The sequence below is a fragment of the Hyperolius riggenbachi genome, chromosome 10 (assembly GCF_040937935.1).
Source record: "Hyperolius riggenbachi isolate aHypRig1 chromosome 10, aHypRig1.pri, whole genome shotgun sequence".
Classification (NCBI taxonomy): domain Eukaryota; kingdom Metazoa; phylum Chordata; class Amphibia; order Anura; family Hyperoliidae; genus Hyperolius; species Hyperolius riggenbachi.
In genome coordinates, this window is record NC_090655.1 from 12,465,342 (window position 1) to 12,492,075 (window position 26,734).

At 44.1% G+C, this 26,734-nt stretch overlaps 1 protein-coding gene across 1 annotated transcript in view; it reads right to left on the minus strand.

The window, feature by feature from the left end:
- Positions 1-6,055: 6,055 nt before the first annotated feature.
- MMP21 (matrix metallopeptidase 21) overlaps positions 6,056-26,734 on the minus strand; it is a 39,525-nt gene continuing 18,846 nt past the window's right edge. The window contains exons 4-7 of the mRNA XM_068257815.1: positions 24,897-25,038; positions 13,393-13,650; positions 11,732-11,904; positions 6,056-6,355 (exon numbers count right to left, since the gene is read on the minus strand). Of these exons, the coding sequence (XP_068113916.1) occupies positions 6,056-6,355; positions 11,732-11,904; positions 13,393-13,650; positions 24,897-25,038 (873 nt within the window). The remainder of the gene's footprint in view (positions 6,356-11,731; positions 11,905-13,392; positions 13,651-24,896; positions 25,039-26,734) is intronic.

The window sequence follows — 26,734 nt, forward strand, 5'->3', positions numbered from 1 at the left end:
TAGATAGCACAAGGACATGGCTCAGAATAGCTGCACCTCAGTCACCAGCTTCATGCAGCGAGGAACCCCCCCCCCCTCTCTCCAATAATCGCAGCGGCAGCTTCATGCAGCCAGGAGCCCCCCCCCAATAATCGCAGCGGTTGCTGATGCCAGGATGGGGGTAATCTCCTCTGCAGTATTAGCAGCACATTCTGGGGACGTGCTTACCATCTGCTTCCAGGCCTGGTTCCACAGGGATGAAATACAGGCAGGCTAAGCTGTTCTTTTCAGGCTGAATTGTAATACACAGCAGTATGTGGTTTCCTTCTAATGCTAATCACATCGGTATAATGTCACAGAATCAGCATTTTCATAGTAAACTTGCATAAGCTGCAGCACTGGCCTGTGACTCCATTTACTGAGACTTCTGCATGTGTGGTGAGTGTAGTCTAACCCCGCCCCTTGTATGCTGCGCTCATTCTCCTCTGTATCTTTAAAGTGTAACTGTTGGGCATAAAATCAATTCTTTATTTTTATCTGGGAAACAAGTAATAAGGATGCTAACCAGGCAATCCAAAAGTTAAAGAGAAACTGTAACCAAGAATTGAACTTCATCCCAATCAGTAGCTGATACTCCATTTCCCATGAGAAATGGTTTCCTTTTCTCAAACGGATCATCTGGGGGCGCTGTATGGCTGATATTGTGGTGAAACCCCTCCCACAGTGTGATGTCAGCGCCTCACAGCACTGAGGTACTGACATCACACTGTGGGAGCCTTGTTGCATTGTGGGAAATAACAGCTGTTTCCAACTGCCAAAAAAGCAAGCAGCATCTCTTTACAGTGACATCACCTGCCAGCAGTAAAAATGTCACCATGTGATAAATGTCAGAATGTAAATCAGGGAGAGGAAAGATTTAGAATGGCCAAACACTGACTAAATCATTTATACATAATTATTGTAAAAATTAAGCACTTTTTTTTATTACATTATTTTCACTGGAGTTTCTCTTTGAAATCACTATTACTTTTCTTGTTAAATGATCATTCCCCAGTTTACCTGACTCTTATTTTGTATACACAAAGTTTGGTACATAAAAAAGAAGTTGCAGGGCATTCTGGGTTGTCCAATTCTGCTTCTGTACCTCCCCTCAGACTTGACTAATGCAGCCTGATTGGCTGAAGCCTCTTTCCCTCCTGGTTTCCCCTCCCACACCTCTGTCCCTCTCTGATTTGCCAATATTTCTCTTGGTGAGACAATGCACTTTCTATAGTGGAGGGTGGGCAAATCAGGCAGAGGAGTGTAAAGGAGGAAATTACATCAGAATTGGCTTCAAAATAGCCACTTAAAATGGAAAATGCTAAGGAGGATTTTCTTTTTTTTTTTACTGTAGAAAAATCACCCAAATCAAATGTGGACAGTGCAATACATGTTATGTAAGTACAGCAAGACGTTGCGTTTTAGGGGAGGTTATGGTCGCATAACGTGCCCCTAAAGCAACGCATGGTGGTGTTGAAGTTGGACGTCAGATTGAGCCGCTTTATGCAGCTCTCAAAGCAGCCGCTCCAGGGGGGGGGGGGGGGGGAGGAGGAGGAGAAGGAGATTATTACTACTGAGCTGCGTTACTGGCTGCTGTAACGTGGGACTGTGAAACCAGCCTAAAAGAAAATGAATATGGCAGCCTCCATATCTCTCATTTAAAAAGTGAGAGCAATTTTGTAGCAGGTAAATCGCTAGGTTTCCCCAGGACATTCAGCATCTTCATTCAGAATAAAGGCAATCCTACACAATATTTAAATACGTTAGATTTATTTATAAATAAATATTTTTACAGAGCCATATACATTGATCGGGGTTTACAAGAATATTGTACAGTCGTAAACATTACAAAACATTGCGATAAATGAGCTGGTGGAGCAAGAGTAACGCTATTCTTCCACTGAAGAGCCAGACAGGACATCCCATCCTATCTATTGTCACTTCAAACGATCGCTAGCATGGGAAATTGAAAAATTAAAAATAAAATTGCATTAGGGATGGTCAATGAGATGCAAATAATTTTGAGTTGATGCAAGAGTATGCATATTTTGCCTGCAAATGTATGCAGTTCGAAAATGAACCAATCAAATCCTGTTGGGGTCAAATTTGATTGGTCTATTTCAACCATAAATTTGCATCATCCTGAATCAACTCAAAAATTATTTGCATCATTGACCATCCCTACTTTGCATACTTATATAAGAAGTTCCATTCTCCCCTCAAATTTATTTATTTTTTTCCCTTTGTTGCTGTCACTTAGGTTGCCCATTCACCACAAGTTGAATCTCCCATCCATTCCCAGCAGATTTGATCACTTTGATGCCTCACCTGCTGGCCCGACCGATAATTTAGTCAGTTTTGACCAAAATTTGAATTGACCAGACAGAAAATATTGATTGGCGGAGGGTCAGGAACGGGGGTAGGTTGACTGCCCACAGTGACAGCATTGAGCGGTGCACTGCTGCAGTTTGATAGATTTCAGTAGATCTATTAATCTATGTACAGTGTGTGGAAGGATTTGATCTCTCGCCAATCAGACTCTGATCTGAGCAGGATCGATCATGTGAACACATCTGAGCACCGTTACAGTAGGTAGTAAAAAAAATATCTGACAGATTTTAGACTAGTCCATCTCCTCTTTGGGGATTCTTTGCATTTCCTTTATTCTTTCCAAAAGCACTTCTTGAAATGGATCCATATAAAGCTGGTTTCCAGCTTCTCTACTAGCTTGTCCGCTGTTTTATAGGCAAATCGGCCTGAATATGGTACAGGCAGTGATTTGGTGAGCGCCGGATCGGCATTGAACCACTCAGATGTGAACTCTCTCATAGGAAATCACTGCACAAGTGCTTTTAGCACGATTTAAAAATCACGGGCGCTTTAAAAAAAACGAAACCGCCCCCTAGTGTGAACAAGCTTTAAGGCCTTGTCCACGTTGCAAGCGCTGAGCAATTTATTGAGCGGTTTTGTTGCCACTTTTCTAAGCACTTTTGTGTAGCATTTGTTTTTTCACTTGTTGACGTCGGTCAGGAAGTGAACTTTTTGACCCGGAAATTAATAAATACAATGTATTTATTCATAAAAAGTGCTGGGGAAATCCCTTTTCAAAGCGCTTTTTCAAGTGCTTAGCGATTTACCTACCCTTTCTATTGGATTGCAAACGCGCTGAAAATGGAGCACGAGCCGCGTCTGCGATTGGATAGAAAGCTCATCGCTCATGTGAACACTCACATAAGCTAATATTGCACAAACACTTTTAAGGCGATTTTTAAAATCGCCAGCGCTAAACAACGAAAAAAAAAAAAACGAAATTGCCCCTAATGTGAACAAGCCCTAAATAAAGAAAACCCTGAGAATCCCCCATGAGGAGGTAGACTAGTGCCAAACCAATCAGCTTTTTATCACCTTCTGTAAGCGAGGGCAACCTAGGAAAAGAGAAATGTCTAGTCCTTTGTCTCCTGGAACAAATGTACGTTTATACACATGTATACACCTGTATTTTACACTTTCACAACAGTGATTATTTTAAGAAAGTACAAAAACAAGAGAGTAATCTTGGATAGAGATGGTCTGTGAGATGCGATTAATTCTGTCCTACAAGCACATTTTACTGTCGTGAAAATAATGTAATGAATAAAACTGCTTTTTTTATTTTCAAGATTACTTACAGAGGAATTGTCGAAAATCTTAAAATTTAAAACACATACAAATAAGTACATTTCTTCCAAAGTAAAATGAGCCATAAATTACTTTTCTCCTATGTTGCTGTCACTTACAGTAGGTAGTAGAAATGTGACATTACCGACAGGTTTTGGACTAGTCCATTACTCATAGGGGATTCTCAGCATGGCCTTTATTCTATATAAAGACTCTCCCTGAAAATGATTTATACAATAATGCTGGCCCGCCTTCCTGCTCGCTGCACACTTTTTTGGCAGTTGGACGGAACACTTAAGCCAGAAAAAAAAGAGTTTTACTCACCTGGGGCTTCTACCAGCCCCCTGCAGCAGTCCTGTGCCCTCGCAGTCACTCACTAATTCTCTGTTCCCCCGCTGCCAGCTAGTTTTGTTTTTGCCAACAGGACCGGCCACGCGTAGCTTTGTCTGCATTCCCGACTGCAACTAGCGCTATTACGGGCCGCAATGCGTACAAAAATACGCGTTGCCGCATATCTACGCGTAGGTAATGCGGCAATGCGTATCTTTGTACGCGTTGTGGCCCACAATAGCGCTAATTACAGTCGTAATGCGGAGGAAGCTACGCGTGGCCAGTCCTGACGGTAAAAACGAAATTAGCTGGCAGTGGGGACCAGAGGGTTAGTGAGTGGCTGTGAGGGCACAGGACTGCTGCAGGGGGCTGGTAGAGGCAGAACTAGCTGGCAGCGGGGGACCAGAGGATTAGTGAGTGGCTGCGAGGGCACAGGACTGCTGCAGGGGGCTGGTAGAAGCCCCAGGTGAGGAAAACTCATTTTTTTTCTGGCTCAAGTGTCCCTTTAAGTGCTTTTAAAAATAAGGAAATCCCTAAGAACCCCCTATGAGAAGATGGACTAGTCCAAAACCTGTTGGTTCTGTCAGATTTCTACTACTTACTGTAAGTGACAGCAACATAGGAGAAAAGTCATATATGGCTCATTTAACTCTGGAAGAAATGTACTTCTTATTAGTCTATTTTTACATGTATTTTAAATTTTCTGATTTTCGCAACAGAGATCCTTTAAGAAATTACGTAGTCAGTGTTTGCTCATTGTAAAATCTTTCCTCTCCCTGATTTACATTCTGACATTCATCACGGGTGGCGAAATCTTTACTGCTGTCAGGTGATCTGTGCAGAATGTAGCATCACTGGGCGGGGCTACAAACCAATATATAGCTATAGGAAATGTTTCTGATGCTGAAACCAGGAAAATTACCATAAAAGTGGCTATTCTGAATAAGTTACTGCATTCTACTATGTGCCACTACAGGGCCTCTTTACTGCATTTTCTATGTAGCTTTGTAATCAACAGCTTGAAAGGCATTTGACTGGCTTATTTTCAGCCTGCATACACACTGCATGTAGGTTGGGATTATTGGGATCTCATTGGCCATCTCCACACCTAGATATGCCTGAGGGGCGGGCCAGTTCACAAAGGGAAGCAGAGCAATGCCCTTAAATCAGGACCCTCCCCCACCTTCCTGTGGTGGCCGGGAAGCTCTGCGCTGCTCCCCCCCCCCCCCCCCAATCAATAGAGCTTAATGCAGCCACCCATTCAAATACTACTGACTGCATCTTTTAGCGCTCTTGATAGGAATTCACACCAGTGCAAAGTCACCTGACCAGAAGTGCTGAATGGAGAGTCAGGTTCAGACTGTGGGTGTGGTTCAGACTGTGGGTGTGGTTCAGATTGTGGGTGTGGTGGCTGTTCCATCACTCCACAGTTTACACTGCAAGGAGGAGGGCACAGCCTGAATCTCTCTGACGAGATTGCAGGTTATAGCGATGGCTTCTTATATAAAATTGACCTGAACACCTGCACAAGACAAAAGGAAAGCACAGAGAAATGCACCCTGTATGTATTTAGAGGGTTTAGCCTGTCTAATCCCCCTCATCTGTGACTAATCACAAGTGTAATTTGATCTCTCAGCTGTGCCAGCTGGTTGCCTCAGCAGAGCAGCTAGTTTGTAAGCACAGGATGTTAACCCTTTGTCTGCTTCCATGAACGCAGTAAGTAGACACACTGCAGATTTATAGCAGGATTTGGATCTGCTGTAACAAAGGAATGTTTTTTTTGTAAAGGTTATTATGCTGTTGCTTATCTTTTAGAGCAGAAAGGAAGTTCTGAGTTCAGGTCTGCTTTAAAATAGACAGAAAAAGTGGGTGGGATCAATTCTGCGGCAGCCAATAGCTTGATAAAGAGTGACTCCAGTCCCTTTCAAGTCTTACTGGCAACACATTGTGTGATCTGCAGTTCTCTATCACCTGTAGGCCAGTAATTCCTGTGTTACCACAGATAAGTGCAGGCTATAGACTCCTCCCCCTCCGCGCTGCTAATGCGGTGTCATAGTCTTAGCAATGTTGTGTGGACGTTACAGATGTCAAACCACTGCTCAGCGATGGCCCGGCGGGGCAGCAGTCCGTTCTGTGGCAGGGAAGGGTTGGACCTGCGATCTTTATCGCTGACCACTTTCCAAGAGTCCCTGCCTTTGAACAGGAAGAGGGCGTTGTGGGTGTAGGAGTAATAGGCGGCATCCAGGTGCCCGCGGGGGTGGTCGTTCCGCACGACCGCCGGGAAAACGTCAACGATTCTTCTGGGGTAATTGGAAACGATGCTGTTTCTGTTTATGTCAAAGGCGTACACCTATAAATAAGGAGAGGAAAAAAGGCACAAGATAAGAAAAAATCCTGTAAATTTTACTGTAAAGAGGACCTGTAGTCAAGGTAGCATAATGAATAAAATTGATTATTTATTTTACAATACTTACTTATAAATGATGTGTGTTTGACCATTGTAAAATCTTTCCTCACCCTGATTCACATCTTGAAATTTATAACAGGCAGCAACCAATACTGGCAGATGCATCACTGCAGAAAGTTTGCTTACTGAGAGTTCTAAGGCCAGTAGCAGGGCCGGGCCGAGGCATAGGCTGGAGAGGCTCCAGCCTCAGGGCGCAGTGTAGGAGGGGGCGCACAATTCATTCAGCTGTCATTCCTAATTGTGTATTAAGCAGAAAGAAATAAGAAAAGGGGATCCATGGCAGTGACTGCAAGCCAGATAACTAGATATTAAGTTGTTGGGGAGGTTGTGGGCCCTGTGGCCCTCTTAGTCTAATAGCAATCAGTGTGTGACGGCTGGGGTGGGAGGGATGGAGGGGCGCACATTGGTGTCTCAGCCTTGGGTGCTGGAGGGCCTTGTCCCTGCTCTGGCCAGTAGAAACGATATTTGGTCTCCCAGAATGGGGGGCTGGGATTCAACATTATAAACAGCCTAGGCTTAGCATTACTGGACAGGTGGGATTACATGCCTACAGGCCAGCTAGCCAGGGACGGATCAAGACCAAGTTGCGCCTGGGGCAAGGTTAGGTTTTGGTGCCTAAAGGTCAGGTTTTGCGCCTAATCTGCCATTCATTTTGCTGCCTTTTTAAGAATTCAACAAACTGCGCCTAGGGCAAGATACCCGCCTGCAACCCCCCCACCATTAGATCCGTCCCTGCAGCTAGGCAAAAACAAGACAGAAGCCAGGTGAGGGGCTTGTTTATGTGAAATACAACCTATTGAATGTATTTGTTACACCACTGCTATGTTCATGTACATTTTCCCCCAACTATGACCACGCCCACTTTCCCCAGCATGACCACCCCCATTTTCTGCCACAATATTTCCCTCTTAGTGCCCAGGGGTGCCCCGAATCTCCCAGTAACCTAGAAACGCCCCTGTGCCTACATACAGCAATATATAGCTGTAGGAAATGTTTCTGATGTTGAAACTGGCAAAATTAACATAAAAATTAACTGAATAATTTAGTGCATTCTATTATATGCCACTACACTGCCTCTTTAAAATAAACCATTCTACTGAGCGTTTTTTTATTTATTTATTTTCCTCAGTGATTTCAGAGTGATTTCCATCATTTGCAGAGCGATTGTGATTTGTTAATTTTTTGTTGTTTGGGTAGTGAAATCGCTGCAAAATTGATTTTGAAGCGTTCATATCTTTTATATTGGAGTGAAATTGCTCAACAAATGTTCCCGGACCAGTGATTGATTTATCTAATCGTAATCGCTCCTGTGGGCTCACCTTCATTGATTTTCATTAGCCTGTCACTTTTGCAATCACTGTCGATTCCAAAACGCGGATATAAGTCTTCTAGTACACCACTGCCCTAAACTCAGGGCTGGCCCTACACTTTTTGCCGCCTGAGGCAAAATTAAAAAAAAAAAAAAAAATCGCCCCTCCCTCGGGGGCACCGAGCTGGAGGGGTAGCGGGCAGGAAGGGGGTATTGGGCCTAGCGGTGGGGAGGGGGTCAGACCCCCCCCTCCCTCGCCTGGGTCCCCCGATCTGCGCTCCCCTCCAGCTGTAAATAGTTAAGTACCAGCGTATAGATTAAGAGGCAACGAGCGGGGATCAATTACCTCTTCCGTGTTCCAGCGAGCGCTCCACTGACGTCACTTCCTGCAACGCCGTCCACTTACAATACAGTGGGCGGCGTTGCAGGAACTGACGTCAGTGGAGCGCTCGCTGGAACACGGAAGAGGTAATTGATCCCCGCCCGTTGCCTCGTATTCTATACGCTGGTACTTACCTATTTACAGCTGGAGTGGAGCGCAGATTGGGGGACCCAGGCAAGGGGGGGGGGGTCCGACCCCCCTCCCCACCGCTAGGCCCAATACCCCCTTTCTGCCCGCTACTCCTCCAGCTCGGCGGGCGGCCCCCCACCCACGGACAGGCGGGTGCCGCCCCCCAGATGTGCCGCCTGAGGCAAATGTTTCACCCCGCCTCATGAGCGAGCCGGCCCTGCCTAAACTTCACATTCCCTTTAGGACTGGAACCCAATACACATCGCTAGTGGTTTTAATGAGTGTTTTGTAAGCGGTTTCATGAGCGTTTTCTGACGATTTTGGTAGCGATTTTAAAAAGTGTACGTTTTTTTTACCAGTGATTGTGTAGCGATTTGCGATTTGAATTCTGATTTTTACAGTGTGCAGTAATTTAAAACCGCTAGCAAATCACTCTGTGCAGGTTTTGACAAGAGATTACGCCAGCGTTTATATACTTTACCTTGCAGAAACGCTAACGCTAAAGCTCAAAAATGCTGCATGTCCTGCATTTGCGGTTTTGGTAATCACTCCAGTGGAATTTGGCCCATCCATTAACTGAGCTGAGCGTTTAGGGAAATTGCTAGCGTATTGAAAACCTCCCTAAACGCTCAAAAAAAAAATCGCTCTAGGGCAGGCATGGGCAAACTCGGCCCTCCAGCTGTTACGGAACTACAAGTTCCACAATGCATTTGCCTTTATGAGTCACGACTGGCTGTCAGACTCCTGCAATGCATTGTGGGACTTGTAGCTCCGTAACAGCTGGAGGGCCAAGTTTGCCCATGCCTGATCTAGGGGGTTCCAACCCTTAGTCCTGAAACCCACTAGCAGCCTTTTTTAAGCGCTTGTGATGTGAAAAGCTCTTGCTAATGTAATGCTATGGGTGTGATCACACTTGAGCAATGTGATTTTAAAAAAATCCCCCATAGCATTGCAGTAGCAAGAGCTTTTTCACATCACTAGCGATTAGAAAAGGCCGCTAGTGGGTTTCAGCCCTTTAGGCACTATTCCCACTTACTTCCGGACTATGTGTGGCCGGCGGGAGGGAACAGTGTAGTGTTCCCTCTGATGGTCCGGCTGGAGCCTGGGGCAGATGTGCTCCCCTATAGCCTATATGGGGGAACACATCCGCCTGGTCCAGGATTATCACAGACTGCACAGAAGTGCGGCCTGCTTACCGCATCGTATCCCCCAGAGCCATTGCAGCGTGACAAGTGTGACCGGCTCCTGTGTATAACATACTTCACTCTCCACTTAGCAATTAGCGGAGAATGGACATAAGTCAGTTCTCCGCTTTAGGCCCCGTTCACATCTAAGCGGGACTCGCGCGATTCCCGCTAACCGCTAGCATTTTTACAAAACACTAATATTTTACCCTATGGCAGTGTTCTCAGTCGCGGGCATTTTGTGATGATCGCCAACGCGTTACCTGCAGCGGTTTGCCGGCGACTCTAGAGCGATCGCGATTAGCATGTATAGAACCGCTAATCAGGATAGCTCCCAAAACACTAATTCGTCCAGTGATTTTTTTGCGTTTATCACAAAATCACTCCCGCAAAACACTAGCGGTAATCGCTGGCGTTTTGCGATTTCTTAGTGTGAACGACCCCTTAGTGGGAGCACAGCCTCAGGCCTGGAACCCACCTGAGAGGTTCTTTTTTTGAGCGTTTAGGGTGCGCTTTTAATCGCTAGCGATTTCCCTAAACGCTCTGCCAATGTAAACGGATGGGACAGATTCCACTACAGCGAGTGCGATTAGGCAAATCGCAATCGCAGGATATGCAGCATTTTGAGAGCGTTTCTATTCTCATGAATTGTATAAAAGCAGAGAAACCGCTTCCAAAATCGTTTGCAAAACGCTATCACAAATCGCTAGCGATTGCGATAGACTTTTGCCCTTTCTAGTGGGTACCAGGCCTTACCCTGCCCTTAGAGTGACTATCTATCTGGCTAACAGCTGGCAGCCTCTTTGTGGAACTGATGAGAATGACCCGGAGAGCCTCTTTAGTTTGCACTCTATACCGCTGCTGCATTTCATTGGTCAGTAATCAGGCTGCATCCATTTGCCTCAACTCATTAGTATGTCTGTCTAGATCAGGGGTCTCAAACTCAATTTACCTGGGGGCCGCAGGAGGCAAAGTCAGGATGAGGCTGGGCCGCATAAGGAATTTCACAATCGCGGTGCATCGCCGCCTCCCTCTCACTCTTCCTTCACAGAGAGGGGCGGGGAGAGGCGGCGACCCGTGCGGCGATTGACGTCAGGAGGGGCAGAGCTACAGCTGGAAGCTCTGACCCTCAGCGCAGTCGTGGATGTTTGCCCGGGGGATTTGGGGGCTCTGCAGCCCTCGTTTAGCGGCGGGGATGCGGCGGATTACTTGGGAGCACTGAAGCGAACTATAAGGAAGCTTTTGCCGGCGACGGCCACTAAATATTGTATCGAGGGCCGCAAATGGGCCGCGAGTTTGAGACCCCTGGTCTAGATGGAAGGACTATGTTGGTAGAGATGGTTCAGGGCTCGTTTCCACTATTGCGGTGCGGAATCGCCTGAATTCCACCGCTGATATAATCGCATGCGTATGCGATTCCCCATGCCTTTTTTGCCACGAATTCGCATAGGTGAGGGTATATGCGATTTTAACCATGTCACTGCCTGTGTGAATTTACATAGGTACCTATGCGAATTTGCGGCAAAAAACATGGGGAATCGCATGCGATTTCCCTATTAAATACATTGCATGTGATTCGCATGCATTCCACTCACAGGCGAATTCTGAGGCTCTATTGTGCGTTTTTTCACCGCTGAAAACGCACCTGAACAACGCCTGGAAACAGGCCCATCCACTTGCATTACATGTGCGAATCCGCAGGCGTTGGACGCATGCGGATTCGCGATAGTGGAAACTAGCCCTCAGAATTGTTTGCAATCAGAGCATCCATACAAAGCATGGTTGGTGGAAGATGGACATTAGATGACTAATATTTCAAACAATTTTTATCTAAAGGTGCCCATCAACAGTACAATTTTTCCTTCAGATTCTATGATTGAATTGTATAGAAATATGTGCCGTCTGTGGTGCAAATCAATGTGAAACGACTCTTTGGTCGATTGGAAAGGGAAAAATAATTGACTCGAGAGTTGGATTTTATGCTTGTAAAATCAGAATGTTAAACCTTCTTAAATCATTTATAGGAACAATCGATAATTGCCTTCCGATTAGTTTTGATTGTTCAAATCGGGTAAAAAGATCAAATCTGAAGGAAAAATTATACCGTAAAGCACTTGTATGTATGCAGCATGAACGTCGAGCCCCCTCGGCATACACCTGGTTAATTTGCGTGGTTTTTTTTTTTTTTTTTTTTTTAACTGGATAAAGACTTCCGCTCCCCGGAGACGAGGAGATAATGGAGGTTTTTCTCTTACCAGGAACTCCTTGAAGAAGATGATGTGCTGAGTCCTTCTATCGAAGAACGCGGCGTTGATGGGTCCGGAGATGCCGGGAAAGCCGTCAGAAATAAGTCGGGGGTAGGATCTTCCCTGGGGGTCCACAGAGTAGGCTTTATCATTCTCGCTGTCGTAGCGCCAGTACCGCGTTCCTGGGGGGAAGAGAGATAGTTGCGTTCAACTCCGTGCTCAGCGTCCCCCAATTCCCATACGAGGTCTGTAGAAAACATGTGTGTTCTCATATACACAGAGGACCATGTACCACGCAGAACGTTGCTATGGAACGCAGGCTTAAAGGGACACTGTAGGGGGGTCGGGGGAAAATGAGTTGAAGTTACCCAGGGCTTCTAATGGTCCCCCGCAGACATCCTGTGCCCACGCAGCCACTCCCCCATGCTCCGGCCCCGCCTCCGGTTCACTTCTGGAATTTCAGACTTTAAAGTCTGAAAACCACTGCGCCTGCGTTGCCGTGTCTTCACTCTCGCTGATGGCACCAGGAGCGTACTGCGCAGGCCCAGTATGGTCTGTGCCTGTGCAGTACGCTCCTGGTGACATCAGCAGGAGCGAGGACACAGCAAGGCAGGCACAGTGGTTTTCAGACTTTAAAGTCTGAAATTCCAGAAGTGAACTGGAGGCGGGGCTGGAGCATTGGGGAGTGGCTACACGGGCACAGGATGTCTGCAGGGGACCATTATAAGCCCCGGGTAACTTCAACTCATTTTCCCCCAACCCTCTCCCTACAGTATTCCTTTAAAGGGAAGCTAAAGTGAAAAAAAAAAAACTTACGATATAATGAATTGTATGTGTAGTACAGATAATGAATAGAACATTAGTAGAAAAGAAAAGTCTCATATTTTTATTTTCAGATATATATATATATATATATATATATATATATATATATATATATATATATATATATATATATATATATATAAAAATTTTTTTTTTTTTTAATGCACCTTTATTTCCAAATAAAATATTGGCACCATAAATTGTACTAGGGCAAAATGTTAAATGTTGCTATACCCAGAACACATGGGCAAATAAAATACAGGAGTTTTAACTACGGTAACCTGTATTATTTTAAAACTATAATGGCTGAAAACAAACTTTTTTTTTTCCTTTTTTTTTGTGTTAAAATGCAGTTGGAATAAAATAACTCTTAGCAAAAAGTACTCCCCAAAGAAAGCATAACTGGAGGCGAAAAAAAACAAGATATAGATTGTTTTGTTGTGAGAAGTAGTAATAAAGTTATAGTCAAATGAATTTGAAGGGGCGCTTACAGGTGAAAATTGCTCTCGGGTTTTTTTTTCAGAGGAAAAACCCTTGGAGATGAAGTGCTTTAAAAGAGCAACTGTGGTGAAAATACTGGAATAAATAAAACTTTTTTTTTTTTTTTTTTTTACAATATTCATTTATAAGTCATGTAATCAGTGTTTGCCCCTCATAAAATCTTTCCTCTCCCTGATTCACATTCTGAAATGAATCACAGGTGGTGACATCTTTACTGCTGGCAGGTGCATCACTGTGGAATGTTTGTTTCTGAGAGTTCTGAAGCCAGTGAAAATAATGCCTAGTCTCCCAGAATGCTCTGGGGGTTTTTAGGCGGTACAGTTTTGGACCTGTGGCCATCATACCTTTGAAGAAGTAGCAGTCATCCCGGGTCCAGGTCCACACGTGCACGAAGGCGTCGATGTTCTGAGCGGGGAGCCCCTGCCAGCCGGTGGGTATGGCCACGGGGTCCCCGTAGCGCGTCCTGTTGTTGCGGTTCTCGTACATCCAGTACCAGCCGTTCCGGAAGAAATACGTGTTATACCGCACCACCAGCTCTCCATACTCGTTCCTCTCCTTCCTCACCCAATCAAACGCCGTGTCAAAGGGACCTTCACACGAACCTGGAAATGTTCACAGAGATAACATGACCAGCTGAGCCAATCAAACAGCAGATCCACGTTATTTACATCCAACTTTGTGATAAAGGAAATCCTCCCATTTATAAGGTCTTCACTAGAGTGGGACAATAAGATGCAAATCACTTAGCACTTATGCAAATGTTATACAATTCCTGATGATTTTGATTGGGCACTTCCGAACTGCATACATTTGAAATAGATTTGCATGCAAGCCAGAATTATGAGCCGCTCATTGGACAGCAGAAGCCTTCACGCATCAGGGCCAGAAGCTTCTGACCTAATAGAGCAAACTAATTTATTTCACATAAATAAAAATGTTATATGGACTTGATCAGGTGTTTGGTTTTTTTTAAGTCCCTGATTGGCTGCTCAAGATCACATGACCATGTCTCAGTTCAGCTTCCTCTGAAGGCTATAAGAGGGAGCACAAGTGAGACATGTTCAAAACCAGCCAATCAGAGACTTACACCTCATCACTCTGATCACATGATCAGTCTCTCTACTCCACAGTGGGTCCCATGGTCCAGTTTCAGTTAAAACTTTGATTGAGGCCTGGAACCCACTGAAAACCGCAAACGCAAAACGCAACCACTAGCGTTTTGTCTGAGCGGTTTGCAAGCGGATTCATGCGCGTTTTTGGTCGCGTTTTGCAACATTGTATTTTTTTCCCCAGCGGGTGCCTAGCGTTTTGCGTTTTGCGTTTTTATCCTGATTGGTCCTGTGAATTATTTTTCATTTTGTTACAGTGTGCTGAACCGCAAAACGCTAGCAAAACCGCTCAGTTTAGGTTTTGCTGAGCGTTTCTGCTAGCGTTTCAATACTTTACATTGAAGCGCTAACGCTCCCAAAATGCTGCAGGTCCTGCGTTTGCGTTTCTGGGAAACGCAAACGCTCCTGTGGAAGTTGCCCCATCCATTAACATTAGCCCAGCGTTTTGGCAAACTGCTAGCGTATCGCAGCGCTGCCAAAACGCTGCCAAAAGCGCTCCTGTGGGTTCCAGCCCTCAAAGAGGAACTGTGGTGAAAATAACAATGAATAAAACTGCTTTTTTCCCCCTTTGAATATTCATTTATAAATTTAGTCAATGTTTTCCCATTATAAAATCTTTCCGCTCCTTGATTTACATTCTGAATTTTATCACAGACGGTGACATCTTTATTCCTGTCAGATGCAGCTCTGTGGAATGTTTGTATACTGGGACTTTAACCCTTTATTTGGTGGAATGCTCACACTAGCACATGTACACTTTCCATTAGATACACTAATGCTTTCTACAGCAGGATTCATGTTTTTTTTGTTTTTTTTATCCTAGACAAATGTTATCATGGTTCATTTACCACCCTGGCGTTCTGATAAGATCGCCAGGGAGGCTGCGGGAGGGTTTTTTTTAAATAAAAAAAAAACTATTTCATGCTGCCAACTGAAAGTTGGTTGCATGAAAGCCCACTAGATGGCGCTCCGGAGGCGTTCTTCTGATCGCCTCCGGCGGCCAAAAGTAACACGGAAGGCCGCAATGAGCAGCCTTCCGTGTTTTGCTTACTTCGTCGCCATGGCGACGAGCGGAGTGACGTCATGGACGTCAGCCGACGTCCTGACGTCAGCCGCCTCCGATCCAGCCCTTAGCGCTGGCCGGAACTTTTTGTTCCGGCTGCGCAGGGCTCAGGCGGCTGGGGGGACCCTCTTTCGCCGCTGCTCGCGGCAGATCGCCGCAGAGCGGCGGCGATCAGGCAGCACACGCGGCTGGCAAAGTGCCGGCTGCGTGTGCTGCACTTTATTTCATTAAAATCGGCCCAGCAGGGCCTGAGCGGCACCCTCTGGCGGTAATGGACGAGCTGAGCTCGTCCATACCACTAAGGTGGTTAACAGCATATGGAATTCTACCTTATCAACCAAGGGAGCTGTTTTTTTTTCTTATCAAGATCTCATTAATCAGAACCGATATGGACGATGTATAAGTGGACCTGAACTCTTGCACAAGACAGAAGGAAAACAGAGAAATGCACCCTGTGTGTATGTAGAGAGTTTAGCCCGTCTACTTCCCCCTCATCTGTGACTAATCATAAGTTGTAATTTGATCCTTCAGCCATGTCAGCTGCCTGCCACGGCAGAGCAGCTAATATATAAACACTGGATGTTAACCCCATGTCTGCTTCCATGACAGCATGAAGTAGACACAATGCAGATTTATTGAAAGATTTGCATCAGCTATATCTAAGAAATGCTCTTCTTTAAAGGACAACTGTAGTGAAAGGAACGTGGAGGCTGCCATATTTATTTCCTTTTAAACATTACCAGTTGCCTGGCAGCCCTGCTGATCTACTGTATTTGGCTGCAGTAGTGTCTGAATCACACCAGAAACAAGCATGCAGCTAATCTTGTCAGATCTGACAATAATGTCAGAAACACCTGATCTGCTCTATTCTTGTTCAGGGTCTATGGCTAATAGTATTAGAGGCAGAGGATCAGCGGGCTAGCCAGGAAACCGGTATTCCTTAAAATAGAAATAAATATGGTATATACCTCTCACTACAGTTGTCCTTTAATTGTTATTATGCTGTTGCTTATCTTTTAGAGCAGAGAGGAAGTTCTGAGTTCAGGTCCGCTATATATAAAAAGGAAAAAAAAATTTGCAACCCCCCCCCCAATGAGCTACTTGTGATATTTATGGCCATGGATCTGGGCTTTGGATTGCAGTCACGTCTGGGCGGCAGCGACACTTCCCCACGCAGCCAGCAGCGTTACTATACAGCAATTACATGATTATTACTTACCTGCAGACAGGAGTATTACCGCTGCCGCTCTCGCCGATGGCCGGATCTCGCTTTTATGAGCTTTTTAGGTTTCTTTATTTGTATGCATGAGGTTTTGATTAAGGTGACTCTTCCAGAGAATATTTGTCTTTCTTATTACGAGCAGACAGTCCTGCGTGGAGAGATATTACCGCGGCATCGCCATGGCCGCATGCTTTATCGTTATGTTCCAGCGGCGCTTATTTATATTCATGTACACATCTATTTATGTGCTGTCAGAAAGTCGCCGTTCTTTTCACGGCGCTCCCTGCCTGGCTTTTTCTAAGTTTCCTGTTTATTTACGTTACGCCAAATTGTCAGTGTAGCGATTATTGTCGTGTTGTGTATAACATTAAAGGACCGCTGTTGCGAAAAATTGTAAAATTTAAAACACATACAAATAAGAAGTAGTTTCATTCAGAGTAAAATGACCTATAAATGACTTTTTTCAAAAGGTTGCTGTCACTTACAGTAGTTAGTAGAAATCTGACAGAACCGACTAGCCCATCTCTTCATGAGGGATTCTCAGTATTTAATTTATTGTTTACAAAAGCACTCCCTGGATAGGATCCAGACAAAGATGTCGCCCGCCCTGCCTACATATTTTCACACTATTCTGACAGTTGGACTGAGCAAATGCCGATCACGAAGTGCTTTTGAAGATAAAGGAAACCCTGAGAATCCTCCATAAGAGGATGGGCTAGTCTAAAACCTGTCAGCTCTGTCAGATTTCTACTACCTACTTTTAGGGACAGCAACACGCAAGAAAAAGTAATGTATAGCACATTTATATTATGTGTTTTCATGCACCGTTAATTTTTACAATATTTTACGATAGTGGTACTTTAATATTTGTGCCGTGTGAAATTTTGTAAAGTTTTGTCAAATTTGCAATTTTTATACGTTTGCATTTTTCACATGCGATTATCAATTTTTTAATTGCGTTTCTCTGTGCTCTTTAACACATACGTTTCAATTCATAAAGACACATTCATTAAAAATGTCATGTTTGGTCATTGACCTCATGCAATATTTTAGACCTTTTTTTGAAGTTATTAGGATTTTCAGACATGCGGTATTTTATTCTGTATTGGATGGATTATTGGTATTGCAGGGAACATGGATGAAAGATGTGATACTGATAGTATTTGTTTTATTATACTGACAAGTTAGAGCAAGTCCAAGCTACATAAAATTCACATAAACTTTGTACATACATGCATAGTCATGTCACTGACTGTCCTCAGAGGAGCTCACAATCTAATCCTACCACAGTCATAGTGTAATGTCCTACCATATTATTATTATGTATGTACAGTGTATATATAGCACTGATAACTTCTGCAGCACATTACAGAGTACATAGTCATGTCACTGACTGTCCTCAGAGGAGCTCACACTCTAATCCTACCATAGTCATAGTCTAATGTCCTACCATATTATTATTATGTATTTATATAGCACTGACATCTTCTGCAGCACTGTACAGAGTACATAGTCATGTCACTGACTGTCCTCAGAGGAGCTCACACTCTAATCCTACCATAGTCGTAGTCTAATGTCCTATCACATTATTATTATGTATTTATATAGCACTGACATCTTCTGCAGCACATTACAGAGTACATAGTCATGTCACTGACTGTCCTCAGAGGAGCTCACACTCTAATCCTACCATAGTCGTAGTCTAATGTCCTATCATATTATTATTATGTATTTATATAGCACTGACATCTTCTGCAGCACATTACAGAGTACATAGTCATATCACTGACTGTCCTCAGAGGAGCTCACACTCTAATCCTACCATAGTCATAGTCTAATGTCCTACCATATTATTATTATGTATTTATATAGCACAGATATCTTCTGCAGCACATTACAGAGTACATAGTCATGTCACTGACTGTCCTCAGAGGAGCTCACAATCTATCCTACCATAGTCATAGTGTAATGTGCTACCATATTATTATTATGTATTTATATAGCACTGACATCTCCTGCAGCACATTACAGAGTACATAGTCATGTCACTGACTATCCACAGAGGAGCTCACAATCTAATCCTACCATAGTCATAGTATAATGTCCTACCATATTATTATTATGTATTTATATAGCACTGACATCTTCTGCAGCACTGTACAGAGTACAAAGTCACGTCACTGACTGTCCTCAGAGGAACTCACAATCTAATCCTACCATAGTCATAGTCTAATGTCCTACCATATTATTATTATTATGTATTTATATAGCACTGACATCTCCTGCAGCACATTACAGAGTACATAGTCATGTCACTGACTGTCCTCAGAGGAGCTCACACTCTAATTCTACCATAGTCATAGTGTAATGTCCTACCATATTATTATTGTGTATTTATATAGCACTGACATCTCCTGCAGCACATTACAGAGTACATAGTCATGTCACTGACTGTCCTCAGAGGAGCTCACAATCTAATCCTACCATAGTCATAGTCTAATGTCCTACCATATTATTATTATTATGTATGTATATAGCACTGACATCTTCTGCAGCACATTACAGAGTACATAGTCATGTCACTGACTGTCCTCAGAGGAGCTCACAATCTAATCCTACCATAGTCATAGTCTAATGTCCTACCATATTATTATTATGTATTTATATAGCACTGACATCTTCTGCAGCACTGTACAGAGTACATAGTCATGCCACTGACTGTCCTCAGAGGAGCTCACAGTCTAACCCTACCATAGTCATAGTCTAATGTCCTCCCATATTATTCTTATGTATTTATATAGCACTGACATCTTCTGCAGCACATTACAGAGTACATAGTCATGTCACTAACTGTCCTCAGAGGAGCTCACACTCTAATCCTACCATAGTCATAGTCTCATGTCCTACCATATTATTATTATGTATTTATATAGCACTGACATCTTCTGCAGCACATTACAGAGTACATAGTCATGTCACTAACTGTCCTCAGAGAAGCTCACACTCTAATCCTACCATAGTCATAGTCTCATGTCCTACCATATTATTATTATGTATTTATATAGCACTGACATCTTCTGCAGCACATTACAGAGTACATAGTCATGTCACTGACTGTCCTCAGAGGAGCTCACACTCTAATCCTACCATAGTCATAGTCTAATGTCCTACCATATTATTATTATGTATTTATATAGCACTGACATCTTCTGCAGCACATTACAGAGTACATAGTCATGTCACTGACTGTCCTCAGAGGAGCTCACAATCTAATCCTGCCATAGTCATAGTCTAATGTCCTACCATATTATTATTATGTATTTATATAGCACTGACATCTTCTGCAGCACATTACAGAGTACATAGTCATGTCACTGACTGTCCTCAGAGGAGCTCACACTCTAATCCTACCATAGTCATAGTCTAATGTCCTACCATATTATTGTGTATTTATATAGCACTGACATCTTCTGCAGCACATTACAGAGTACATAGTCATGTCACTGACTGTCCTCAGTGGAGCTCACACTCTAATCCTACCATAGTCATAGTCTAATGTCCTACCATATTATTGTGTATTTATATAGCACTGACATCTTCTGCAGCACATTACAGAGTACATAGTCATGTCACTGACTGTCCTCAGAGGAACTCACAATCTAATCCTACCATAGTCATGGTCTCATGTCCTACCATATTATTATTATGTATTTATATAGCACTGGCTTCTTCTGCAGCACATTACAGGGTACATAGTCATGTCACTGACTGTCCTCAGTGGAGCTCACACTCTAATCCTACCATAGTCATAGTCTCATGTCCTACCATATTATTATTATGTATTTATATAGCACTGACATCTTCTGCAGCACATTACAGAGTACATAGTCATGTCACTGACTGTCCTCAGAGGAGCTCACACTCTAATCCTACCATAGTCATAGTCTAATGTCCTACCATATTATTATTATGTATTTATATAGCACTGACATCTTCTGCAGCACATTACAGAGTACATAGTCATGTCACTGACTGTCCTCAGAGGAGCTCACAATCTAATCCTGCCATAGTCATAGTCTAATGTCCTACCATATTATTATTATGTATTTATATAGCACTGACATCTTCTGCAGCACATTACAGAGTACATAGTCATGTCACTGACTGTCCTCAGAGGAGCTCACACTCTAATCCTACCATAGTCATAGTCTAATGTCCTACCATATTATTATTATGTATTTATATAGCACTGACATCTTCTGCAGCACATTACAGAGTACATAGTCATGTCACTGACTGTCCTCAGTGGAGCTCACACTCTAATCCTACCATAGTCATAGTCTAATGTCCTACCATATTGTTGTGTATTTATATAGCACTGACATCTTCTGCAGCACATTACAGAGTACATAGTCATGTCACTGACTGTCCTCAGAGGAACTCACAATCTAATCCTACCATAGTCATAGTCTCATGTCCTACCATATTATTATTATGTATTTATATAGCACTGGCTTCTTCTGCAGCACATTACAGGGTACATAGTCATGTCACTGACTGTCCTCAGTGGAGCTCACACTCTAATCCTACCATAGTCATAGTCTAATGTCCTACCATATTATTGTGTATTTATATAGCACTGACATCTTCTGCAGCACATTACAGAGTACATAGTCATGTCACTGACTGTCCTCAGAGGAGCTCACAATCTAACCCTACCATAGTCATAGTCTAATGTCCTACCATATTATTATTATGTATTTATATAGCACTGACATCTTCTGCAGCACATTACAGAGTACATAGTCATGTCACTGACTGTCCTCAGAGGAGCTCACAATCTAATCCTAGCATAGTCATAGTGTAATGTCCTACCATATTATTATTATGTATTTATATAGCACTGACATCTTTGTCCTAGCCTAGCTATACTAAGGGGGCCACTATACTAGCTATACTGGGGGAAGCTATACTACTTACACTGGGGGGCCACTATACTACCTATCTTGGGGGTAGCTATACTGGGGGCAGCAACACTACCTACATTGGGGCAGCAGCTATGCTGCCTATCCTGGGGGCAACTATACTAGCTATACTGGGGGCAGCTATATTGGGGCAACTATGCTACCTTCACTGGGGGCAACTTTATTACATATACTGGGGCAACTATATTACCTATATAGGGGGCACCTATACCTGGCATTACCCGCCGTGGCACGCCTAGTATACCACACTCGCTCCTTTACTTTTTTTTTGGGGGGGGGGTGTCTTATAATACCCAGCACCGGGTGCCAAATGCCCTAGGTACACCTCTGCGCCTCACAGATCCTCCACTATCTAAACATCTCTTTCCTTTTCAGATCGAGATGCTCTGCTGGACGCTCGCCGCACATCAATGGAAATGCAATTTACTGTGGTAAGAAGACCGGCGAGTTCTTGACTCCACGTTGGTTAGAAGCCGGCCGATGGCGCCCTCCCCCTCCACTCTGTCCGATACGTTAATCTGATCGTACACTTGTGAAAAATGACGACCGTGCGAGGCTGTCAAGGTCCAATTCGGCGCTAAGTAAGTTGTGTGTGGTGCCTCTGCCAACGGAGGGGGGGGGGGGGCAGCTGTCTCTGTCCTTTCCATCTACATGCTGAAGTTCTCCAACATCGCCTGAAAAACCGGCTTCAGAACGTTTTATTAATACGTATTTCACTGAACATGATTAAGAAATGGCCAGAAGAATGGGCCAAAAAACCCCAAAAAAAGTAGAGGAGACAAGACAAAAACAGGGGCGTAACTACAAATCATAGGGCCCTTCAGCAAATCTTTGAAGGGGCCCCCCAATAATTCCACCCTTACCCTCGCTTACTCAGCCTGGAGGCCCATCTCACAAGGGTCATAAAACAAGAGTGGGCATCATAGTCCCTGCTCTTCACACCCATAACAAGTGTGGCCTCAAAAATCCCTGATTTGATGGATGGACCCCTTCATCGGAGGGAGAGAAGTCTTATTTGGGGCCCTCTTATAGCTCTGGGCTCCTCCTTGCAGGGGCTGTCCCCCTGTAGATACGCCCCTGATGTCAAATTCATCAAAATTCTGACGTAAGGTCCAATAATCAAAGAGAGGGCAGCTGGTAGGAATTCCAAGCTTTATTGTTCATCAATAGATTAAAAGCACATCACAGACCCATACAGGACTGCAGTGAGGGTACAAACAGTGGCCTGACAGCCCCTAGAAGGGGGCGTGGTTTCAGACTGACTTTACTGTAGTGGGGACTGGGGAGGAGTCACAGTGAGCAGGCATTGACACTTTTTGAAACTGGCTTTCTGGATGAACTTGATCAGGGATGCTCATCCGGATTCCGGATATCCGGGACAACTGTTGAACACAAAAGGCAAGGCCATCCCTGGGTGGGCTTGAACCACCAACCTTTCGGTTAACAGCCAAATGCGCTAACCAATTGCACCACAGAGACTGCCTGCAGTTGCTGCTAAATGATTTTATGGGGATGTATGTGTGTCTTTTGGAGGGAAGAAGTAAGTCTGCTCTAAGAAGTTTAACACCACTTTTTCCTACAGCAAAGCATTCACTGTGTGGCAGTATAGTGGTGAGCATAGCTGCCTTCCAAGCAGTTGAACTGGGTTCGATTCCTGGCCAATGTATGTGAGCTTGCTTTTGACATCCTACAAATCCCTGGAAGACAAGATCCATGAACGAGGAGAAGGAGAGGGAGGAGGGAGGAGTTTTTCACCCTCCAAAACGGTTTAGAAGCATTTTAAAGGGCACTTCTGTTTTTCTATCCAGATATCCGAATAGGTCGGATATCCGCGGATAATGCGTCCGGATATCTAAAAGGTCAGATTCGGATATCCGAACCAGATCCGGATATCTGGATATCCGGATCAATTCGGATTTTAAGAAGTACTATCCGAGCATGGACGGCTGAGTTTTTTCAGCCAAACTTATGGCTCTAACTTTGTCTTTGAAGGCCAACTCCGGGCTTCGATGTAACTAGACCACCTTACTAGAAAGCAGAAATGCTACCCATTGCTTCTGCGGTAAGTTTCTGTTATACAGTTCTACTCACATCCAGTTTTTGAAGGTTCTTATACATCCCAGTGATGTTATAGCCAAAGAATTACCGGTAAACTTAAGAGGCCCTGTTGTGACATTTAGTAGAATGCAGGGAATTATTCAAGACACACACTTTTATGGTAAGTATCCTGGTTTCAACATCAGAAACCCTTCCTATATCTATATATTGCTGTATGTTGGTATGTAGCCCCTCCCTGTGATGCTTAGCCTAGGCTGTTTAGCTATGCAGAATTCTCATCCCAGGGCATTGTGGGAGACCAGGTATATTTTGTATTGGCTTTAGAAATCTCAGTAACTAGGGGACGTGTCCGCCGAGCGTGAATGTCGGACGTGTAATCCAGCTCCTCCGAGCAGAGAGCCTTAAAAGAGGCGAAAAAGCAAGCTATCCAGGACCCAAACAGACCCCAAAGATGTCCGAGACGCCTATGGAGACGGATGCCTCAAAAAAAAAGAAAGAAGCAGACGCCCAAGCCGATGAAGCTACCAGAAATCTTTGCCGGAATGCAGGCCCGGGCTGGAAATAAAGATGGCGCCGGCCCCCGCTCTGGCGCAGCTACTGGCAGCAGAGACTCATTAGCGGCCCGCAACTCACAAACACCACAGCGCACAGAAAATCGGGACTCCTCACCGGAGAACACCTCACCAACTTCTCGCAGCCCAGTTAAGTCCCGACAGAAGCTGAATGACGCCGGAGATCAGGTAGGCAATGCAGCCACGGAGCTTCAGACACCCTCCCTCGCTCCAGTAAGCTTTGAGCAATTCCCGGCCTCAGACCAAACTACCACACAAACATATATTAAAGAGCTAATGTTGGCTATGAAGAGCTCCCTATCTCTGGAGATTAGCACCATAACCAGTAAAATTCAAATCTCTATAGATTCGCTGGGGGATAGAATAGCGGTGGTAGAAGACAGTGTAGCTGCTCTTACTACTGAACATAATAAAGCAGTGGACTGTATAGAGGGAAACCAAGAAGATATAGCCTGGCTAAAACTAAAATCTGCAGACCTGGAACCGCAACAGGCGTTGTAACCTTAAATTCTTACCAACTCTCAACCTTACCAAAGTTATCTGAGATTGAACTAGCAATCAAAAGGGTACATAGGCTACCTAAGCCGGCTAAGCTTGCTGCCTCAGTCCCAAGAGATGTGATATGCTGCTTCCAATTCTTTACCACAAAAGAAGGCCTGCTGCAGGCAAATAGGGACCTTCATGACCCATATAAACATATTACCCTCTACGCAGATCTCTCCCAAGCAACCCTGGAAAAGAAATCTCAGTAACTAAACATTCTGCAGAGCTGCAGCTGCCAGTACTAAAGATGTCTTTGTGTTCTAGCAGGCAGAACATCGCCATGTGACGCCGCTTACCGTACAGCCTCTGTATCGCCTTCCTGTCGGACCAGTCCAGTTCGAAACCCGACTCCTGGGGGATGTAATTGGGTTGCATGATGGACCCGGTCCTGTGGATGTGAGACAATCCGAGTACGTGACCGATCTCGTGAACCGCCACCTGTGTGATGGAGAGAGGGGGGGCGGCAGTCACTTATCTACGCTCCACAGTCTTCCCGCTTCACCAATAAAATGCATTATAAAGAGGCACTTTACCAAAAGATAGACGTAGGGGGAAAAATAAATCAATACATTGCAAAATGAGAAGCTGAAACCTAGAAGAGAGATGAAGAAATGATTGATATTTACCATGTAATTTGTTCATATTGTTTGATCCACAGTCAGTCTGCAGGTCATCATCTTTACTACTGGTACACAAAGAAAAAACCAGCACCAACTGCCATTATCTATAACCACACCCCCTAACAATGCTATAGGCTACAATGTTTATATATATATATATATATATATATATATATATATATATATATATATATACACACATACACATACACTCACCTAAAGGATTATTAGGAACACCTGTTCAATTTCTCATTAATGCAGTTATCTACTCAACCAATCACATGATGAGTCTCGATAGAGTCAGAATTTGGCGTAAACAGAATGAGAACATGGATCCATCATGCCTTGTTACCACTGTGCAGGCTGGTGGTGGTGTAAGGGTGTGGGGGATGTTTTCTTGGCACAAATTAGGCCCCTTAGTGCCAATTGGGCATCGTTTAAATGCCACGGGCTACCTGAGCATTGTTTCTGACCATGTCCATCCCTTCATGACCACCATGTACCCATCCTCTGATAGCTGCTTCCAGAAGGATAATGCACCATGTCACAAAGCTCAAATCATTTCAAATTGGTTTCTTGAACATGACAATGAGTTCACGGTACTAAAATAGCCCCCACAGTCACCAGATCTCAACCCAATAGAGCATCTTTGGGATGTGATGGAACGGGAGCTTCGTGCCCTGGATGTGCATCCCACAAATCTCCATCAGCTGCAAGATGCTATCCTATCCATATGGGCCAACATTTCTAAAGAATGCTTTCAGCACCTTGTTGAATCAATGCCACGTAGAATTAAGGCAGTTCTGAAGGTGAAATTAGTATAGTGTTCCTAATAATCCTTTAGGTGAGTGTGTGTATATATATATATATATATATATATATATATATATATATATATATATATATATATATATATACATACATACATACATACATACATACATACATACATACATACAGCATGCACAGAGGGAGATACTGCTTGCTTCTTGGCAGTTGGAAACAAACCTTCTTTCCAACCATGCAATGAGGTTCACAATAGTGTTGTCCGGATCATGAACGATTCGGATCTTTGATCCGAATCTATTTTGTGAGTCGAATCATCCGAATCATCAAAATGAGTGATTCGGATCGCAAAAGGGGCGGGGCCAGGAGCGACACGCCCCCTCTCAGCGGGCAGCGGGGTCCTGGAAGCAGAGCAGAGATGGATCGCTCTGTTGGATGGGAGGCAGCCTTGCAGGGAGACAGGTAGATGAGAGAGAGGGGACATGGGTGCCACTGCCAGATGTGTGTAGAGCACACGTACTGGCTGCAATGTGCTGCTCATTACAGGCTGTCTGTTCCGTAGTGCTGCACAGTGAACACATTGCAAGCTTTTGGCTCAGCACAGCTCAGCTCAGTAACTTTGCAGGCACTGTGATTGCAGCGCAATATGATCCTCCTAAACAGCTGCACTTTACTTTGGGGAATGCTTTCTTGCACTGTGCGACGTTTGCATGCAAAGTACACAGATG